This window comes from Rhipicephalus microplus, chromosome X (genome assembly GCF_043290135.1).
Source record: "Rhipicephalus microplus isolate Deutch F79 chromosome X, USDA_Rmic, whole genome shotgun sequence".
Lineage (NCBI taxonomy): Eukaryota > Metazoa > Arthropoda > Arachnida > Ixodida > Ixodidae > Rhipicephalus > Rhipicephalus microplus.
This window is the reverse complement of record NC_134710.1, coordinates 80,418,888-80,439,430: the sequence shown is the minus strand read 5'-3', so window position 1 is coordinate 80,439,430 and position 20,543 is coordinate 80,418,888. Positions and strand designations below refer to the sequence as shown.

Genomic DNA, 20,543 nt, shown 5'->3' with positions numbered 1-20,543 from the left:
GAATTATTGGCGAGACACAAAAGGACACAGAAAGGGCTTTAATTAAAGAATTCATGGAGCTTTGTAAAAAAACTTACAGAAATTCACTTTTCTCAACCAGCGTTTCTAGATATATTGTTGTTCTCAACTACAGTGCTGCAGCTTTTGCTTTCCAGTACCAACGCCTCCTAGATTTCCCGTGCCTGCCGGATTATCAGTGGTCACTTGGGAAGCGGCGGTTGTCGGAACTACGGTGGTGGCGTTACTCAAGTATGGGTGTCTTCAAATAAGTTTTTACGTTTTCGGAGCTTATATGCAATAAAAATATTGTAAAACAATTTAAAAAGACGTAACTATAATTATAATTAACCCTACGTTAGTGACACCATCATTCAACAAGCAACTTCTTTATTACAAGGCATCCTTTAAAATTTGTACCAAACACCAAAATTGCCGATCTCAAAGGCTAAGTACAAAAACTTTTATTCCTACGTAGGCAGCGCCGTCATAAATAACCGGCGTTTCGCGCTCATCTGGCAGGCACAGTAATCTAGGAGGCGTTGCCAGTACGGCCACGAGAAACTCTTCGGGCCGCGGACAACCGTAGCTGCAAGGACATCCTCTTGATAATCATAATCGGCGTTTGCAACTTTTCGCGCGTATTGTGGTCCACCCTGAAGTTCATTATTCTCTAGATTGCGCCGGTTTTACGCTTGTAACCTTTCTTTTCGGTTCATGTTATTGCAGTTATAGATTACTGCTATCGTTCTGTTGGAAATGGATCCTAGAACTAAGGAAGTGTGTGCCGCACTGAAAGCGTACCCTGACTTTCCCAAGAAAGGTATCTTATTTTGGTGAGTGAAGAAGGTTATCTAATGTACTTTGTGGTGTTGGCTGGATTTCTTAGATGATAGATGCGTTAACTAATTTTACACCACAAAGAAGAGCATTTTCGCCAAAGTTTCTAGCGTGTGTTATCTGCAAGTCCTCGGAAGCAATATCGGTATAAAAGGTGAAATGCACACGGCGTAGGTTTTTTTTTTTTTTTTTTTCGTGATCATCTTGAAAGCACGCAGCTGTCGCGTCGTCCTGCTGCGAAGCGATCAGAGTATTTTACGTAGTCAAAAACTACGAAGGTACAGAATTTTCACGTGCATACTAAGTGCGTAATCAACGTAGTATCAAACATATGCTCGGCGTCAAGGTCACACGTAGTAAGTTGGGGAAAGCCCGTGATTGTTTCCCGTCGCATTACCAATTAAGTGACCGCAAGGGATTTGAAAATAGTGCAGTGCGTATGTGCAGTTTAGTGCTGCAAATGGCCACACCAGTTTTGCGTAAATCCTGCATATTTGTTACCGCCAGTAGAAAAGCGTTATAAAAGTGGTCATATGGGTGTCAGTCCGACGTGAGCTATTAATGTCTTGTAATGGGGCTAGGTGTTACATATTGGGGCTCATGGGGACAAAGTGGTAAGCTTCGTGGAAGTGCTAAATGGGTCTGCTAACGCTGCAAGTATGGAGATATTAGACTGGAGGAAAGCAAGCATGTTGACATGTTTGTGAACCTAGTAACACATTAGCAGCTTGTCTTGCTTGATAACTGATGAGGATCGAGATCACGAGCCTATTCGTTCACGAAGTATCCAGTTCTGTACAACTAGATACTTCTTGTCAATCTTATCGAAGAATTTCTGATGGCATCAGAGATGCTGCTATACACAAGCATTTTTTCATATAGCCCTCATCAAGATGCAGCTGCAGGAGCAAGGAATTGAGCCTGCTACTTTATTCTCTGGAGCAGAACCTTACCATTGTACGTCTGATGTGGCTGCTCTCACTTGTTCCACGCAGTCATGTAATTCACCTCAATCCACAGAACTGTCATGTCCTTTGGGCACAGATGTTACCGCTGCTTACTGATTGATACTGATTGAGCACAGTGCAGTTTGTAACAATTAACCAATCATGCTAATCAAATATATTTTACTGGCAAATTAACAATTACTTTTAATGTCACCATCTTCACCTGAAGTTGCATGTCAACATGTTTTACACAGAATGAGAAAGCTAGAGAAAAGGAATGCGTGTCAACCTATAGTTAAGGCCAGATCTTCATTTTCTGCTTTTCATGCTAAGCACTTTAAATGTTCGAGCATCAACTGGTGAAAGCTTTGCTCTGCTTATAAAGTTTAATTGGACACTTGAGAAGAGCTTGCACACTCAAGAACTACATGTGAAACTCTTGGGACATACTTCTTGCTTCGTTTATGTTTCTTAACTATGGACTATGACCTGTGCAGAACCACAGTAGCAAAAAGGGAGGGGCAGAACCCTGGGGTGCCATGTTTTTTCGCCCCGAGATCCGGCTACAGGTGACAGCACCATCACTGCACTAGTGTGGATAGGAAGCCGGCAGCGTGCACACAAATGTATGCAACAGGCATTTTTGTGAACGGTGAAAGCCGATGATTGGCAAATAAAATGCGTTGACGGGCAGCCTACTAGTAATATGTATGTTGTCCATTGCCGAATGGATGCACGAAGCTTGCCGAATGTTAGTGAGAGAAACGCAATCTGTTGTTCAAAAAGGATGTTCGCTCTTGGCGACTGTCTGTGTTTTCACACTATGTCATGTTTCTTGTATTTTTATTTGTAAGTGTTGAGCTTGTGTCCCACCTACTACGCACTGCTGTAGTGCAACTGAATTTATTATTTGCTTCGTGCATGCTGGTCTTGGATATAAAATAAAAAAAGAAAACCTATATTCTAGGGCGATGAGCTCAAATAACCACAAATAGGCATCCACATTGTTTTCTTATTCAGTTCTTTGTGAAATGAAGGTGGTTCACTTGAGAAATCTATTTCAGAAAGCTACGTGGCTGACAGTGCTTCAGCGTGGTTGTTTTTATCTCAATAACAGTATATAAAAGTTCAGCACACAGCTTTCTTAGATCTACATGACAGTGGCACAAAAAAGTTCAGTTATTTGATGGGACGGAGTATATATATATATTTTTTCAAGTGAATGATGTCCGATCCTTCTGTCAGTCTATAACAATGCCACAAAAGCAGTCAAGATAAGGTAAAAAAAAAGATGTTTTGTGTGAAATTATACAAGATAACCATGAGGCATGCCGTCAAATCTAAGCACACGGGTTAGTCTGTATAAATTTCAGGCAATGTTCGAATTGCGCACAACTCAAGTTTGGTCACCTCCGTTTAACTCCATGTTCTATTCTTTTTAAAGGACAATTTAAGCACCGAAGTGTGAGAACTTACTTGACAAAATATTTTGCTATAGTGCGACCAGGACCATGAAATAAAGGGATATCTCAAGCATAAATAACACTCGTTGCATAACTGATAAGCAACTGTGCTATTATTAGACACCTAACAAGCTAAATTTTGTCTATCACTGAGTCGATAAAATGCTGCATTTTCACAATATCTAATATTCTTCAAGATTGAGATGACACAAGGTGCATTTAGAATTTGCTCCAATTACTAAGCGACACCTACACTGAAAGGATCCTGGCGAACGAAGGGTACGATGAGGGTAGATAGCAGTTTCGGCAAGTGCAGGAACTGCTCTCATGGCAGTGCATATACAGCCAAGCAATGTCAAATGCTTCTGTAGAAAGTGATAGGCAAACACACAAGCAGTTGAAATTGAGCTAAAACAGGGCAGGGAAAATCTCCCTTTGAGGATGAACATGACATATGCGCACATGCTAACCTTAAGTGGCTAGCTGACAGTGTAGGGAGCAATCCACAATAGGCACGCTTTAGCCAGTGGCCTCTAGGTGGTGATTCTGCTCAATTTTGGGGTGAATAGTAACTATCGCAAGCAAAAATGTGTGGTTTAGTGGCTAAGGTACTCGGCTGCATTTCCGATGGAGGCGGAAATGTTGTAGGCCCGTGTGCTCAGATTTGGGTGCACGTTAAAGAACCCCAGGTGGTCGAAATTTCCGGAGTCCTCCACTACGGCGTCTCTCATAATTACATGGTGGTTTTGGGACGTTAAACCCCACATATCAATCAAGCAAAAATATGCGTATACAGGAAAATATTTGAGCTTTGGTATATTGCGTACACTCTTTACATGATCAAAATTTATTAGAATGCTTTAAATAGAGCTTGGTTACACTCATCATTCACATAGTGCTGAGGTTTTGTAGGCGCAGAAGAACAAGTTGTGTGGATTCGTTTCACTCATACGGCCGAAACCTCTTCTGTTAGCTCAGGCGGTAGGAGATATGGCAGATGTCTACTGTGGCTAATTATACAGATCAGAGGGAAGATCAGATGACTGGACCTTAGGTACAGCCAGAAAGTGGAAACTATAAGAGAAGATGAATAATTCAGCCTTAAAACACATTGATAAAAAGTTGGTTTGATAACTACTATTGCATGTCTATGATTCTAAAATTATTTTGAAGCTTCTCAAGACAGCTTTAAAATTATGTATAGTTTCTTTTATTCACAAATGAACCAAACAAAATGAGTGTCATTTAGTTCGTGAGAGGTGAGATGAGATGCACTATTTTGCAAAGTCATGTTACAAGTGCTTGTCAATGCAGAGTATGCATTTTCCTGTGATATTTGTGATGTATTGTGAATAAAATGCCACTGCCCTTGAAACATTACTAACGTGTCCTTTTTTGTCTTCTTCATACAGTGACATAATGCCAGTATTTCAAAAGCCAGATCTCTTTCGCAAGATGGTGGACCTGCTTGTCGAGCATGTTCGCAAGTCTGTGCCCAATGTTCAAGTCATTGCCGGCATTGAGTCACGAGGTTTTCTTGTGGGGCCTGCTTTGGCATTGGCTCTAAATGTACCATTTGTGCCTATTCGAAAACCAGGAAAGCTACCTGGAAATGTGAAGTCTCAGGCATATACTCTGGAGTATGGAGAGGTACCACACATTATTCTATTAAGATCCATCTTCCTCTGATATCTGTTTTACATTGCACTTCTAAAGCTGGAATCTTGAAAACACATGCAGGTGAAGTCAACATACCATGAGGCCTAGAAAACCATAGGCAAAATCACCCGTCTTTATTTCAGTGTAGAAAACCTACATTAAAAAAAGAAGGCACATTTTCCACTTTATGCATGCGATGCTCTAACAAATTACTTATGGCATCAACACTTCCCTTATTCACTTTCTTGGGTACTTGTGAATGGTTACAAGATCCGACTCTAGGAGTGCTAGCTAATGCTATTGATGACCCTAGCTGTACGAGTACCGTCATTCACAAACGTTCGCGGGATCTGTAGGGTGTGGCGGAGATGCGGCGCATGTTGAGGCTTATGGCCACGACCTCGGCGATTAGCAGTGGTGCGTTCAGAAAACGCCCCGTTGCTGGATCTAATCACAGTGGACAGGCCAATATCCTCAACACCATGCCACGTAAGGGTGGCACAGCAAATCAGTTTTTCTATGTTCCGCCACGTGATACAGATTCTGAAAACTTTTGCACTAAATGGTACAATATACTCCTTATCATAGGCATTGCGAATATGTGACCAGCACACTGGTTAATAAAGTGGTGTATGCTACCTGAAAGAACTAAAATGCCAGAGTCATGACCCTTGCTATGAAATGAAAGGGAAAGGTAACTAAGAGGTCAGATACTTCTTAGTCACTAATACATCTCTGCCTTGGCCAGGACTGGCTAACACTCCCAGGGTCGTTCTTCTACACATGTGCAAATGCCTAAGAAGTAAGGATGCAAAGCTGTTAAAAAATTGACTATCGATAATATCACTAGTTTCTTTTGAACTATCTATAGTACTACTACCAGTAAATTATTGATACTATTGTCAATAGTGCAGTCAATATTACCATCGATAGTATTACTGCTGTGAACAACTATGCTTTTGGTTGCTGGCGATGTTGTCAAAGAACATTTGAGGTATCTCTATATCAGCAATGCTCAGTTTAATTATTTTATTAACATTTTTTGTGAAATAAATAGTATTACAATTTATTAGTATGGTAATATGTTAATCAAAAAATTCATATTCAAAACTAGGCACATAAACCATCCAATTAACAGGCTTATTTCTTGATGATGAAATTATGAAATGCAATATAAATATGATGCTGTGCAATACCGCCAAATGTAACAGTCTCATTTCCTGAACATTTGAATAATTGAACTTAGTTGCCATGTGTCGCCCAACAATGCTGGTGAAGGAGTGCAAGCATGAAAACTTTCTTGCCCTTTGGCTTGCTCCTCCTGCTCCATACACTCGGAAAATCAAGTTTAGGCTGCAATGAATTCGCTTTGTTGATTTTATGCTTACTATTGAACTTACTATTGATAGCACTATCAGTAGTTTATTTTACCATCCATAGTTTGATGGTACAAAACTATTGATAGTATCAATAGTGCCATCGATAGTTCTGCATCACTACTAAGCATAGGTTGGTGAACTCATTCGTGAGTCGACTCACTTGGACTCACTCAGACTCAAATCTGGCCGTGAGTCTGAATGAGTGTGGGTGAGTCTGGTTCAAGATAATTTTGGCGAGTCTGAGTGAGTCCAAAGTGCAAAATATATTTCTTGAGCGAGTCTGAGTGAGTTCCGCTTTCCTTTGCCAACCTAAACCTAAGATGATTGGAAGATATATATGCGGACAGCTGTTCCCCACCTGAGTGATTGAGCTTTGCATGCACTATGCAGAAAGTGAAGATTCAGTTCCCAAAGTTTAATTTGTGCATTTCAATTGGTGGTTTCCAAAACAAAGCTGCTGCAAGAAGTTTCCAGCTTTGCAGTGACTTTCAGTGCACGTGAATCACAGAAGCGTTGCTTCAAGATCTTTCTTTACTACTTCAGCAATTAGGTGGCTGTACTTAGACACCATCAGTTAAAGTTTCTGAGCCTCGACGTCCCCATCATGGGAGACCTGAGCCTGATGCACCTAAAACACTGCAGGACAATTTAATAAAGTTACAACCAAGCAAGTTGGCTTCATGTGGCTGCATCACGCATTTATGTTAAAGTTTCAAGTACAACTGCATGCATGACCACAGAAGTTTCTGGTTCATATGGTGGCTGTGTCATAGCATTCCTGGCATACTTATTGCAGACTGCATGAGAAGTTCTTAAAGCATCTTTGTTTAAACCCTAGAAAACACCCTAAAACTGTTTCCAACCATGTTTCCAACCCATCCCACTCTTGCAGCCCCTTTGTACTTTCACTAATTCAGTCCTTCTAAGGCAAAGTTGGAGGGACTTTGCATTTTGGCACACTTTAGATAAAACTAGCAGAAGTTATTTATCTACTGCTGCTGCTAAACAAGCTGCTTGAGCAGAGACTCTTTATTGACCTTGCCAGAACACTGCTGCACACTGATTTTGCATTACGGATTGTCATAATAATTGGCGATATTTTTCTTAATTAAACACCTTGTTCGAGCAGGGATATTATGACTAAATATTTTAATTTCCAGCCCCTCCTCAATGTTTTCTATTTTGGTGGGAGAAATGGCACTATTAGCAACACCCCACCTGCTGTGTTACATTTTATTTCTACATGAGCAGCAGTAATCATATCTTGGTTTTGGGATGTGAAACCTCGGATATTACATGAGCTTCAGCAACCGACTGTGATTAGATGACGGTGATGGTTTGTAGTGGTGGTGCACAATTTTCTTTAAAGTTTGCAATGTAGATTTCTACATTTTCTCAACCTCTTTGATTAACTGTGCTAGTTAATATATGCCTTAAGAGTACGAACAACTGCACTGATCGAAATATCAACTCTGCTACATTTTTTTCCTTCGGCCAATGGCAGCTCTGTATGGGAACCTGTTCTTTGATAATACATGACAGCCGCCGATAACCAGCCTACTGTTGAGGGCAGGCCTGTGTTTGTAAACGGCAGAGAGATCACTTTGTGCTCTGCTTGTGAACTCCATGTGCCAGGCTTGTCTGCCAAATTTCCCAGCTAAAACTGTGGTAGTTATGGTGAGCTAAGCACGAGGCTGCATGCCCGTGTTTGTCGATTTGCATGCACACTGAAAAACCCCCAGGCAGTTACAATTAATCGGCCGTCTCCTGTTGTGGTATGCCTCTTCATAAAGTTTGTGGGATGATCAGGGTGAACAGTGCAAGTGCCTCAGACTGACTGACCAACGTTTCAATAGGAGGACCTGTCTTTTTCAAAAAAAGGCCTTCCACTGTTAACCCTGATTATCCCACTCTGTTGTTTCCATCTGTCGGTTCCCATCTAGATTTTGGATCTTCAAGTAGTGATTTTGGCGTGCAAAATTCCAGAATCAGACTTTATTTAACAGTGCCATGCACGGAAAGTGCTCTCTTGCAAAAAAACCCGAAATTGTTTGTGTTTAATGTAAAATTCTGCAGGCTAATTGCTTTGCTGCCACCTTTTTGCTGGAAAGTACATGATATCTAAAAAATAATTTCTCTTTAATATTAATTTTGTGTTTCACATAAGTTTGTCCAGTGTAACTGCTCAACCTATCAGACAACCAGGGTTTTTTTTTTTCAATTCATTTTTTATACGTCAAGTTCGAAAGGAGAGATCACTTCATTTTCAATTTGTTTTGCAGGACAAGTTGGAAGTGCAACTTGAAAGTATAACCCCTGGGGAGAACGTTGTCATTGTGGATGACCTCTTAGCCACAGGTGGTAAGTATGAGTGGTTTCGTCATCTTAAGGGGATGCCAATTATGAATAATGTGCTGAGCTATGAGCTACAGAAGGAAATATGTTCCTAAATACCATAAAGACTACTCTTGCCATGGAATGAGGTTGGGTAAACCAGAGAACATGCTAAAAATGAGGGCTGGTGGTGGCATCATGACGTTACCCACAACCTTGCCTAAAATGTCATAGATTTTGACAGAATCGGCTTGGGCTAAGTTAATGTCTATTGATGAGAACATTACTATGACATAGCGTTCTGAAGGAACTAAAAGCTTGACTTGGCAAGCAGCAGTAGACTGTAGCAAAATGGACTGTCATCCACACAGCAGAATAGTTCGGGTGGGAACATGAAAATGAAAAATTCGACAACTTGCTGCACCGTAAAGCCCACTTGTGCTTGGGGGTGCGTGCCGAAGAAGCTGATGAGTCCTTCGGCAGCACTCGGGTCTGCACATAACCACGTACTTTGAATATAGGTCCCTCTCTTGCCCGATAGAACACTCGAGTCTCTCAGTCATGAACACGTAACTATTCTGCATTCGTACTGAAATATTGGCAGTGCGAACCAGCCCTTCTGTAATTATTCAACCCTTCTGTAACTATTCTGCATCTTAAGTTTATTCTATAACACGAGAAAACGTTGTTTACTAGAAAGACTTTGCTTTTTTTTTTGCTTCTGAATAATTCTTCCTTGTTTTCCTTCAAATCGACACTTAAAATCAGGATAGCTTTTCTTTTCCCCTGACAAACTGCTGTTCTATTCTTTCTTTTACTTACTGCAATTTCTAAGCTTACTGCACTGTTAATGAAAATCGGTGTATGATGACATTAGCACTTGCTTGTGACAGGGAGATCAACCAAAGCTCGCACCACAACGATTGTCTTGAGTTCCGCCCTTGAAGAAACATTTCCATGGCCTATTTGTGCATGATATACAAAAAAAAACATTTTGTGTATTGAGAAGACAGTTCCTGATGTCTTATTTGCCTGGCTTATACTATGAATTCAGAGACAGCCTAGGACACACAGCTTCCACATTGTGAGTGTCTATTCAATAATCGTAATACTAACCTTTTAACTAACCTGCTGTGGCGGTCTAGTGGTTATGGTGCTCTACTGCACACCGGAAAGTCATGTGATCGGATCCTGGACGTGGTGGCCATACTCTGATGGAGATGAAAGGCTAGAGGCTCGTGTACTTGGATTTAGGTGCATGCTAAAGAACAACAGATAGCCAAATTTCCAGAGTCCTGCACTATGGCGTCCCTCATCATCGTATCGTGCCTTAGTGATGTAAACCTAAGCAGTTATTGGTCACTCAAAGTGGAGGATTAGGCCAGTTGGTGGTGCATGCTGCGCAGTAGTAAACACAGACGACAAACGGATGGAGATTCTCCGTCTACCCTCTTAGTTCGCCTTTCAACTCTTTCTGTACCGCGCCGATAGGTCACCAATAGCCTTGTATCTATGGTTCGAATCGCTTCTTTCAAGACGTTCGCACCATTCACAGACAGACCGCGTCATTCGTCATGAAGGATAAAAACTAGTTTTCTGCTTGATGCGGTCAATATTTTTTCTGTGTCGCCTTGATTTTTTTAATGCACTTCAAAGTTACACGATTGTACAAGTGAAAAGCAAACGTGGCTGCTAACTGGCACGCCGAGTGTGCACGCGCCGAAAGATCACGGATATCAGCATTCTGGTGTGTTTGTGGCTGATCTTGTCGATTTAATAAGCTGCAGCAGGTCTGAGGATGCTGCCTTTTGGTCGGACTTTCACTCTGAGGTGAACGATGCAAATCAGCCTGGAACATTTGTCAGCTTCGTTTTCTGCTTCGACCATCTCAGTTCGCATTTCAGCACCAGCCTGTCAGGACGAAAACTTGTAGAAGCTGTAAGGAATGCAAGCGCTGTGGGAAAACCGAGCAGAAAACAAGAGTTTACTGCAAGAATTGCGACATTACACTATGCTCTAAATCAAAAGACTGCTTTCTCACAACACACACCCAATCGTAGTGCACACAGTACAGTTTTTATTGGGAGCGTGCTGTTCAATGAAAAATTTTGAATTTTTTTTATATGGTGCCTATTAGATGGCAGCATGTTCTTTATATGTCGTAGTTTCTGTTATAGGTACTACTTCCTTCTCAGTAAATAGAAGAGTGTCTTTACAAACTGCATTCACTTTTGTCTCACTATTCCTAAATTTGGCAATTTATATTGCTCACATAACATATATCTCATTAATGAATCTTGAATGCTTGAATAGCTCGGAAGTTTTTTCGTTTATGTATTACATAAAATGTTAAGTACAGTAGTTTATCCAGAAAAAAATTCTAGTGGAACCTACCAAATACACCGATTTATCCCGCAGTGGGGAAATAGTTCAGTACAGTTGAGCCTCAATATAACAAGCATGTATTTTACGAGTTAAAATAATGTAAATGGTTTCACGCTATTTCCAGCATGTAATGAACGCATGCTTATAGTCAATGTATACTTTCATGCCAGAGAATGCTTCGTTACAAAATGCTTCAACTGCACCTTCTTTTCTGTTGTACTGAAGCATACTTATTATTGTATATCTGCATTAAACGGAGACTTGATGTCATCCTAAACAGTAGAAGTATCATCCAAGTGCTCAACGAGCTTATTGTGTTGGCAGTTGACCACTTTTCCTCTGCTATTGTTTTATCAGTGTAAATTATTGGTGAATTGTCCTGTGTGCTTGCCTTTCAGGGAGCATGCAAGCTGCTGTCAATTTAATCCAGGCTGCTGGAGCCAATGTATCCCACTGCATTGTCATTGTGGAAATTGAAGAACTCCATGGTCGGCAAAAGTTGAATGTTCCCATCTTTTCTCTTGTTCCTTTCTCCGCAGCAGTGAAGAAGTAGTAGGTTGCTTCATCAGAGAAGTGAAGAGAAGGCAAAGTGCAATGACTGAATTCTTAGGATGCTATGAGTTGTTAGGCTGTCAATTTCGTGAAATCAAATAATTAGAGCATCTTAATCAAAATAATAATATAGGATTGTTTCAAGATTGCATCACTGCACTTCCATATGTAAACTCAGACATGCAAATATACAAAAAGTAAGCATTCCAGAAATTTAGAATGCTTTTTTGAGTTGGTATAAGAAAAAGTGGACGATTCCATGACCGTGAATGCCTTTCATCAAGGCCTAGATGTTTAGTTCGCTTTCTGTCATTTTTCAGATTGCCATTGCACAAGAGTGTTTCTAATTTTAATGATAAAGGCAACGAAAATTATAGCATTTTTAATTTTTTCTAGCTCATAGGTCTTAAATTTACAACTACTGTCAATGCAGCCCATTCTGTGTAGTTTCCTTTCGAATCAACTCTTAGAGTTAAAACCGTGGTGCGTGTTTGCAGCTACACTATTTGATAATGTCCATTTTTAAAATAAAAGTTTTATTCTTGCATAATGTATGTTTACACTCTGAGGAACATAAATAGTAGCATTCTTGCAGTAATTGAAATGCATTGAAAACCTTACAGCCCATAAAAATTGTAATGCCACGTTCATGTTGATTACAAGAAACTGGCACAAAACAAATGGCCTCTTAAATATATATATATATATATATATATATATATATATATAGCCATATTTATATTCATAGGGCATCACCTTGCTCTGTATGTACAAACTCTACGGACATGGTAAAGCAGGGTGTTTATTCATGAACTTTTAGTGGTGTATGCCAGATTGGGGGAGATTCACAGGGCCATTGCTTGAGATGTGAAATTTATCAGCATTGTCTGAGAAAATCAGCCTTGGGGCTTTGACATTTTTGCTCTAAATAAATTCACATGTTGGGATATCTGCAGAGCCATGTCTAAAAGCTTTAAACAAAGTAATATGTACAGAAATTCATGCAGTGCCAAATGAAAACTGCCACTGAAAATTTTGATTGCTGTATGTATTGAGAAAGATCACAAAAGGATGTCTGTAATGATGCTACAAACAAGCTGAGCAGTGTTCATAAGTATCCTTCTATGGCACCAAAAAAAGGACTTGGCCTTGGTAAAGCCATAAAACCAAGAAAAAAAGACTGATGGCATTCTTGGTCCTAGTAAACTTTTTATTGTTGAAGATCAACAATGTTTTGTTCAAAAAGAGTTAATGACTGAACTTGGCAGACTTTTAGGAACTTTTATCAATCCACAGTGGTCAAAATATGAAAAATACTTTACAATCTGTGCTGCCACGTGAATGTACCCATGTTAAATGTAAAATACAGAATTTTTAATTTGTTATAATTGGACTATTAGTCATGGGCATTAAAAGGATTCTGCCTCGGGGGGGGGGGGGACACTCGGACATCAAGATAAATTTTCAGAAGTTCTGAGACCACGAGCCACAAAGCTGAATATTACCGCTGCTGAGGCAGGCAGCCTCGAATTTACATTACCTTGCTAACAATGCAGTTCGACAGTTTGCAGTCACAAATTGCTGAAAAACTCAGATTACCTTTTCAATAAAATTCTCGCGCTGAATGACATGCAGTTATGCAGTTACATGACATGTTGCCAGGCAGAATTACCGCAATTTCGTACTTGCTAGAAACTTATCCTTACAGTTACACAGTGTCTCTAAATGCGAGCGGCATGCGTCTTGGCACACGCATAGCAAAGTGCTGTACGACTTTCTCTGTGAAAGCTCTTTGTAACTCCTTTTCAATTTTGTCATGATGCAGCGAGAGCATACAGAGTCCAGACAGGTGGTCGCTGGACATAGTCGAACGAAGCCACGTCTTCACACGCTGCAACATGCTGAAAGAGCGTTCGGAACAACACGTTGTTAAGGGAAAAAGTTATGGCTGTTCGAAAACCTCCTCAGACGTTTTCTATGGCAAAGACTGGAGCCGTACTATTTGCTGTGATGAAGCTTACCTGTGAGAGATGGTTTGAGGGCTCAGCCGATTTCTACAGCGTGCCTCGTTGTTAGAGGTCCCTCAAGTTCGTGTGAGGTGGTAGAAGTATCTTCGGATTCAAGATCATGGTCCAGCTCGAAAAGGTGTATCTTCTTCATCAAACATGGCGCAGCATCAGTATCAGCTTTTCCTTTAAAGAAGCTTCTGATGTCCATTTTCGTTTTGCCGTGGCACTGTACAACAGCTCTGCAATGCTCACGAACGCGTGCTTACTTTGGCAGAGGGAGGCTGCGACCTTCCCTAGCAAAACTTTTCCTGTTCTGTCGGGTGCAAGCTATTTTTTTCACCTTGGCGGGTACACATTGTAGCCCTGTGTAGAAAAGTGATTAGAGAAGGGTTTTTGAGAGTTGACGCTTCACAGAAATCTGCAAGGTTGCTTTTTTTCAAGAATGTTTTCTACACAGATTTTCTCTCACAGACTGGTTTCCTCGTTCTAGGCACTTTTACCCCTCCAAATATTCCACCCAAAGTGTACAAGAACCACCAAGGTGTCTTAGAAATTACTGCGAGAATGTCGCACCTCATAGGCCTCATTTGCTAAATGCAACAGAACACGAGACGCCATTTCTCTCAAGCTTACCTCGTTTTCTCTCCCGTAGCTGCCACCTGGTGTCAGAGGGTGTGCTCACAGATAAGACCTTACTGTGTTATAAAGGAGTTTTTTATCGATAATTTGATGACGCTGAGATTTCTGAATGCTAGCAAAAGTTTATTTTATTTTTTACAACTGGGTTAGGCAGCTGCCTAACCCAGTTGTTTCGTTCTTTGTTGTTGGGATGTCTCTCTTTTGTTGTTTTGTTATCCGTGCTGTCCGAGCCAGCAAGGGGCAGTATGAGCCTGGCAGTCATCCCTTTCATGGGAACATCACGTAGGCGTCCAAATTGCGCAACCTCTCGCTTCGGAAGGCAAGTGCCGGCCAGAGGCTCTGCGACAATTCGGACGAAATGGAAGATTTTTAACATACCAGAAGCAGTTATAACGAAGGGCTGTCGTTACTCTCACCTTGATGCAGCGTTCTTGAGTTCAATTACCCCTCGAATTCCATCCTGCCTGGCGCGTTAGTACGATGCGGCTTCTCAGCGCATATACTCCTGTGGAACTTTTTCCTGGCTGAGTTGGTTCAGCAAACCCATGTACATACATGTAATACAGGAGTAGTCACATTCCTGTAAACATGTAATAGTACGGAAAGTTGGGCAAGTTGGTTTGAGGATTCTTGGAAATATTTTGGCATGCACAGAATAGATGAAAAAAGCGCCCATTTATCTTCCCGCCTTTCGTTCTTTGGTCTATTGTGTGTGCGTCGTAATGTTTCCAAGAATGTTACATAAACAAGGTTCTAGTAGAGTTGTAGTGCCGGGGACCTCTAGCTGTGGGGGTCCCGCGCACATTTTTGCTCTTTCCATGTTGCTGATGTTCAGCAGCTGTATGCAAGCAGAGTGACAACTCTCTGCTAAGCTTCATGGAGAGAGAGTAAGAGAGAAAACCCTTAAACCAAAGAAATAAAAGGCAGTATCAATTGCTAAATAGTAAAAATACTTTGTTTTCCCGGTCTGTGGTTTAGGCTGCTCGTTGAGCTAATGTAAAGCCTCTCCACTTGTTTTCCATCAGCTAGGTTAAGCAGCGCCAACTCATTCTCCCCATTTCCCTTTACACCAGACCTCTGACCAGCGGAAGCCGGGGTGCTGCCATGATGTTTCTGCTGCTTTTCCGGTCCATGGACCCACCTCATATGCTATGCACCCCATGAATAAGTTTAAGTAAAGAAAGCTTACACCACCTGACGCGCTCACCCCATTTCATTCATGCTGTCACACCGGTCAGCTGTCGACCCCGTCGAGCAGCCTGGTGCGCAGCAGGGGGTAGCATTGCTCGCGAACTTAGGATGAAACTCAAGACAACACTTGTGGTATGAAAACGAAAATATTTACTTTCTCGCATGTGCAGAAACAAGATGGAAGGAAAAAGCAGAAGGAGGTGTCTCAATAACTTTCTCTTAGAAGCTCTATAACTGGAACTAGGCCTGAATGGTTGGCGCTACTTAAAAAAGCAGCAGTAGTCGCAATGGAGGGGCTTTACCTCACCCAGGTGAAAATATCTGAAGCGGGAAAGCACCCTGTCACTAGCAAAGAATCCTGGCGTAACTCATGCGAAGCCAAAGAAGGTCGTCTGAAGAGAAAATTTCCGTTTCCAATCGGAAGAATGCCAGGGAAAGAATTTGCAGGGGAAAAGGCTTTCACAGGTGGTTGGCTTGAATTTGGCTTTGTTGGTGCCTGGCTACTTGCGTTCTCACAGAAGAAAGATCAGTAGAAAGGTTAAAATTTTTTTTTACATCGTCATTGAAAGGACCATTCTGGAAAGTCTCTGGTCACCGACGTCCACAGGAGAATAAAGAATGGTTTTCAGGGCAGTGAGCGAGGGTGGGAGAGGGGAGGGCTGGTGCTGCTTGGGGGAGGGGGGGGCAACTGCCCCTTTGCCCCTTTTGCACTCCCCTGTCGACGCCCATGCTATTGGTACGAATGAATGAAAGTAAGAGTTTTTAACAAATAGTTCGCGAGACAAAATTGATGTACTGTTTTTATATGGTACCTAAAAAAGAAATGCTGAATGTATTGCATGGCTGTACACGAAGAACACGACATTGCATCATGAGGGTGACATTGACAAAATTTTACTTAGTCATATATCATGTGTTTATTTGCATCCTTCATCAGGCTTACTGGATTGTAATGTGCATATTAACTTGGGTTCATGGAGGCTAAACATCACACATAGAAACAAAGATAATTACAAATCTGGCGACACACTCTGCACATATTACTGTGCAGCCTCCACTTCACTATCTTTCAGCTCGGTGTCAGATAGGTGACATGGCTGCACGCTGCATCGCCTACAGATAAATTACAGCACCACTGCAGCATCAACAGAGATATGCGTCGCTGGCAGTGGCTACTAAAACGCACTGCCAAGATTGCAAGATTCTTCTTCGCTACAAAGACGCACGTAGTGTCGGTATGCTCGCCCAATGCTGCTGCTGAGCGAATAAACCGTTAGGTTTCATGTTGGGATTCTTCTTTTCATTGACTTGATGCTTCCACACAATAGACCACAATCATGCTATCAATCAGGTGATATATAAATGCCGGGAATATAACCATTCCTTGTATATAGCTTTTATAGATTACAAAAAGGCATTAGATTCGGCCAAAATATTAGCAGTCACGTAGGCACTGCAGAATCGGGGCATGAACGAAGTATATATAAATATACTGGAAGAAATCTACAGCATATTAACAGGCACCATAGTCCTCCATAAAGAAAGACAGAATCCCAATAAAAACAGAGCAAGGCCGGGAGACATGACCTGCCCAATGCTATTCACCGCGTGTTTACAGGAGGTTTTCAGGGTCTTTGATTGGTAAGATAGGGATAAGATTAAATGGAGAGTATGTTAGCAACCAGCAATTCGCTGAAAGTAATGTGCAACAGTCCCAGGAAAGAACAGCACCTTGCAAGAGGTTGCGAGACACCGTATTTTGTAAAGGAATACGTCTACTTGGGACAGCTAGTAACTGTGGAGCTGAACGATGAGAGTAAAATAACTAGACTAAGGATGGGGTGGAGCACATTTGGCAAGAAATCTAAAATCATTAATTATAGTTTACCACTGTCCCCCATGAAGAAGATATATAAAATCTACATGCTGCTGGTACTTGCCTACGCAGTAGAAAGCTGGAGGCTTACAAAAAAAGGATCAACTTAAATTCAGGACGTCGGAGCAAGCAATGGAAAGGAAAATCATAGGTGTAACCTTTAGAGACGCGAAGAGAGTAGTGTGGGTCAGGGAAAAAACAGGTGTTAAGGATATCATAGTTTAAATCAAGAATAACTAATGGACATGGGTTGGGTACGTAGCACATAGGCAGGATAACTGCTGGTCATTAAAAGTAACTGACTGGATGACCAGAGAAGGCAAATGCTCAAAGGGAAGACGGAAAGTTAATGGGCCTGATAAGATTAAGTACGCGGGCACAACGTAGCAGCAGCAAGTGCACGACCTGCTTGAATGGCAGATCCCGAGAGAACCCTTTCCCTGCAGTGGGTGTAGTCAAGCTGATGACAATAATGAATTGCACCTACACAATATTCACACTTGCTTCAGTTCCCTTAGACCCTTTAACTCTTTTGTTGGTATGGGAGAATTGGTAGCAGTTAGCAGGTTTAAGTAACTTTTCTTGGGAATAATGTCATAGGTACAATATAACAATATATATCAATAGAACGCTAAGTGATTGTATGTGTGATAATGCTTATGTAAGTCAAGATTTCTTTAACATCGCATAGAAAATTTGTAATGTCATGCTCCCAAGATGAAAAAAAAAATCTCAAGTATACAAATTGTTTGCTTGACTGTTGTCTATAACAAAGGAAAGTTTGAATGGTCTAGCTTATAAAGCTTATGAATTATGAAATATTTCCTGCCTACTTAAAACTGGCCCATTCTATCAGGTTACATCGTTATATTTTTTTCTCTATACAAACACTACCGCTCTATACTGGCAACAGTGCAAGAAGGGACTAGGAAGAAACACAGATGAGCGCTGTGTTTCCTGTCCCTTGTCTCTTCTTGCACTGTTGTCAGTATAATGGACCACCAACTTGCTCAAAGATTCTCACTGTAATACAATAGAAATCAGTAAGAAGGAGAAATCATTTTGCTGTTGTGCCATCGGTACATCACCAAACTATGACCACTAGCAACGCAGAAAAAGATTTCAGGCGCCAAAAGGTAACATTGAACATGGCTTAAAAATGTCCTTAGGTATGACATCATCTCAGATACTAAAAATATTCTGCTTGTTTAAGCTACAAAAAGTCTTCACATATTATTTAATTTTTATTTATTTTCTAATTTAATACCTCAAGGGCCTCCGCAGTGGAGGCATTACATGAGGGGTGGTACAAAAGATACACTTGGTACGAGCATACAAAGGTGACATGAGCTCTATGATTACAAAAGAAATACACAAACGTTGGGTCAAGAACTTGTACAAAAATGTAAAATGCAGCAGACACATGAGCTGAAAATAGCAATCATAAATGCGAACAGCATCTAACAAAGAAACTGCACCAATATATCACACAATCCCGGGCGCTGTAAGCGACGACTTGAACTGGTTAAGGTTTCTTAATTGGACCACGTGATCTGGAAGATGGTTCCATTCCTTTGTAGTGCGTATAAAAAATGACTGCGCAAATGTGTTTGTACGGGGGCAAGGGTATGTTACTTGTAGTTCATTATTGCTGCGGCTGGATACATGCGGTTTCGGCACGATGTAAGTGTTGGGTGATCAAAAATGATAAAACCGGTGAAATAATGCCAGTCTCGAAAGCTTCCGGCGGTGGCTGAGGGGAGGAAGTGCTAGGCGTGATTTCAGGTTTGTGACACTAGTAAATGAGTAGTAGTCCGAGAAAGTGAATCTAACGGTGCGGTTTTGAATTGCTTCAATGCTATCAGTTAGGTACTTCTGATGCGGATCCCATATGGCGGCTGCATACTCTAATTTTGGGCGGATTAGGGTTTTATAAGCCAGTAGTTTTAAGTGAAGAGGAGCAAGTTTTATTGTACGCTGCAGATACCCAAGAGATCTAGTAGCGCAGGCGATTAATTTGTTTATATGGGCGGTCCAGGAGAGGTCATTCGCGATATGTACACCTAAGTACTTGTAAGACTTTGCGGATTGTAAAGATGACCCTGATAGAGTGTAATTAAATGTTAGCGGACTCGTGCGTCGTGAAAAAGACACTAATTTGCACTTGGAAACATTTAATGACATTTGCGAACTTCTACACCAGTTTTCAATAGTAGTTAAATCGGATTGCAACGTAAGTTGGTCTTGGTTACAAGTAAGTTTGGCATACAGCACACAATCATCTACAAAGAGACGTATTGTTAGTAATGTCGGAAGGCAGATCGTTGATATAAATAAGAAACAGCAGCGGGCCAAGTACCGTACCTTGTGGCACGCCGGAAAAAACAGGGGTTGTGTTAGATTGCACGGCATTTACTACCACAACTTGCTTTCTTCTGAGGAAGTTTTATATCCAGTTGAATGCAAATGAATCTAGATTTAGCAGTGATAGTTTATACATTAGACGGTGATGAGGAACCTAGTCGAACGCTTTTTCGAAATCGAAAAAAGTTACATCTGTTTGGATATTGCTGTCGAGATTAACGTGTACATCATGGGTGAAGGTGGCAAGTTGTGTTTCACACGATAGCCCTTTACGAAACCCGTGCTGTGCGATGGAAATGAAGTTATTGCGCTCAAAAAGGTTTATAATATTTGTGAAAATTATATGTTCCATAATTTTTGATGGAACGGAAGTAATTCAGATGGGGCGATAGTTCAAAGGTGATGATCTGTTACCACTTTTATAGGTGGGAACAATCTTCCCTAGTTTCCATTTAGTTGGAACACAGCTAGATGACAAGGATTGAGCGAAAAGCAAGGCAAAAATGGCACTGACAGGAAATTTAAGATTTTTCAGGATTTTGGAGTTTATTTCGTCCGGTCCCGTGGTGGACGATAGTTTCATATTTTCAACTATGTGAATAATTCCGCTAGGCATAATTGAAATCGGGGGCATCGGTTCTGAAATTACTGGACGTGAGGAGAGGGGGGGTTCATATCTGCTTCTGTGGTGAACACTGAAGAAAATGCCTTGTTCAGTGTGACAGCAGTGTCACTATCGGTTAGTTCATCATTCTTGTCGTCATAGAGTGTTATCCTGATTGGGGGAGATGGGTTGACAGCCTTCCAAAATTGCTTGGGGTTATTTTTTAACATATTCGTTAGTGTTAACTCGAAGAAGTTTCGTTTAGCAGCGCGAATGATTTCTGAAAGCTTTTTTGCTGCGCTTT

The 20,543-nt window shown here is 41.1% G+C and overlaps 1 protein-coding gene and 1 long non-coding RNA gene across 2 annotated transcripts; one reads left to right on the top strand and one right to left on the bottom strand.

The window, feature by feature from the left end:
- Window positions 1-621: 621 nt before the first annotated feature.
- Aprt (adenine phosphoribosyltransferase) lies at window positions 622-12,106 on the top strand. Its single transcript, XM_037427308.2, has 4 exons — window positions 622-833; window positions 4,660-4,897; window positions 8,568-8,646; window positions 11,403-12,106. Exons 1-4 carry the CDS (start codon window positions 757-759, stop codon window positions 11,555-11,557), a joined length of 549 nt encoding a protein of 182 aa, XP_037283205.1. The 5' UTR covers window positions 622-756; the 3' UTR covers window positions 11,558-12,106.
- Window positions 12,107-14,306: 2,200 nt separating this feature from the next.
- LOC142775632 (uncharacterized) lies at window positions 14,307-15,453 on the bottom strand. The gene is made up of 2 exons (XR_012886862.1): window positions 14,621-15,453; window positions 14,307-14,543 (listed from the first exon to the last, which is right to left on the bottom strand). It is a non-coding gene; the product is annotated as an uncharacterized LOC142775632 (long non-coding RNA).
- Between the last annotated feature and the right edge of the window lie 5,090 nt (window positions 15,454-20,543).

Bases quoted from the DNA above. Each gene is read 5' to 3' on its own strand.
- Aprt (XM_037427308.2), top strand. From the start codon at position 757: ATGGATCCTAGAACTAAGGAAGTGTGTGCCGCACTGAAAGCGTACCCT. The intron at 834-4,659 runs GTGAGTGAAGAA...TTCTTCATACAG, and splicing joins AAGAAAGGTATCTTATTTTG to TGACATAATGCCAGTATTTC. The intron at 8,647-11,402 runs GTAAGTATGAGT...CTTGCCTTTCAG, and splicing joins TGACCTCTTAGCCACAGGTG to GGAGCATGCAAGCTGCTGTC.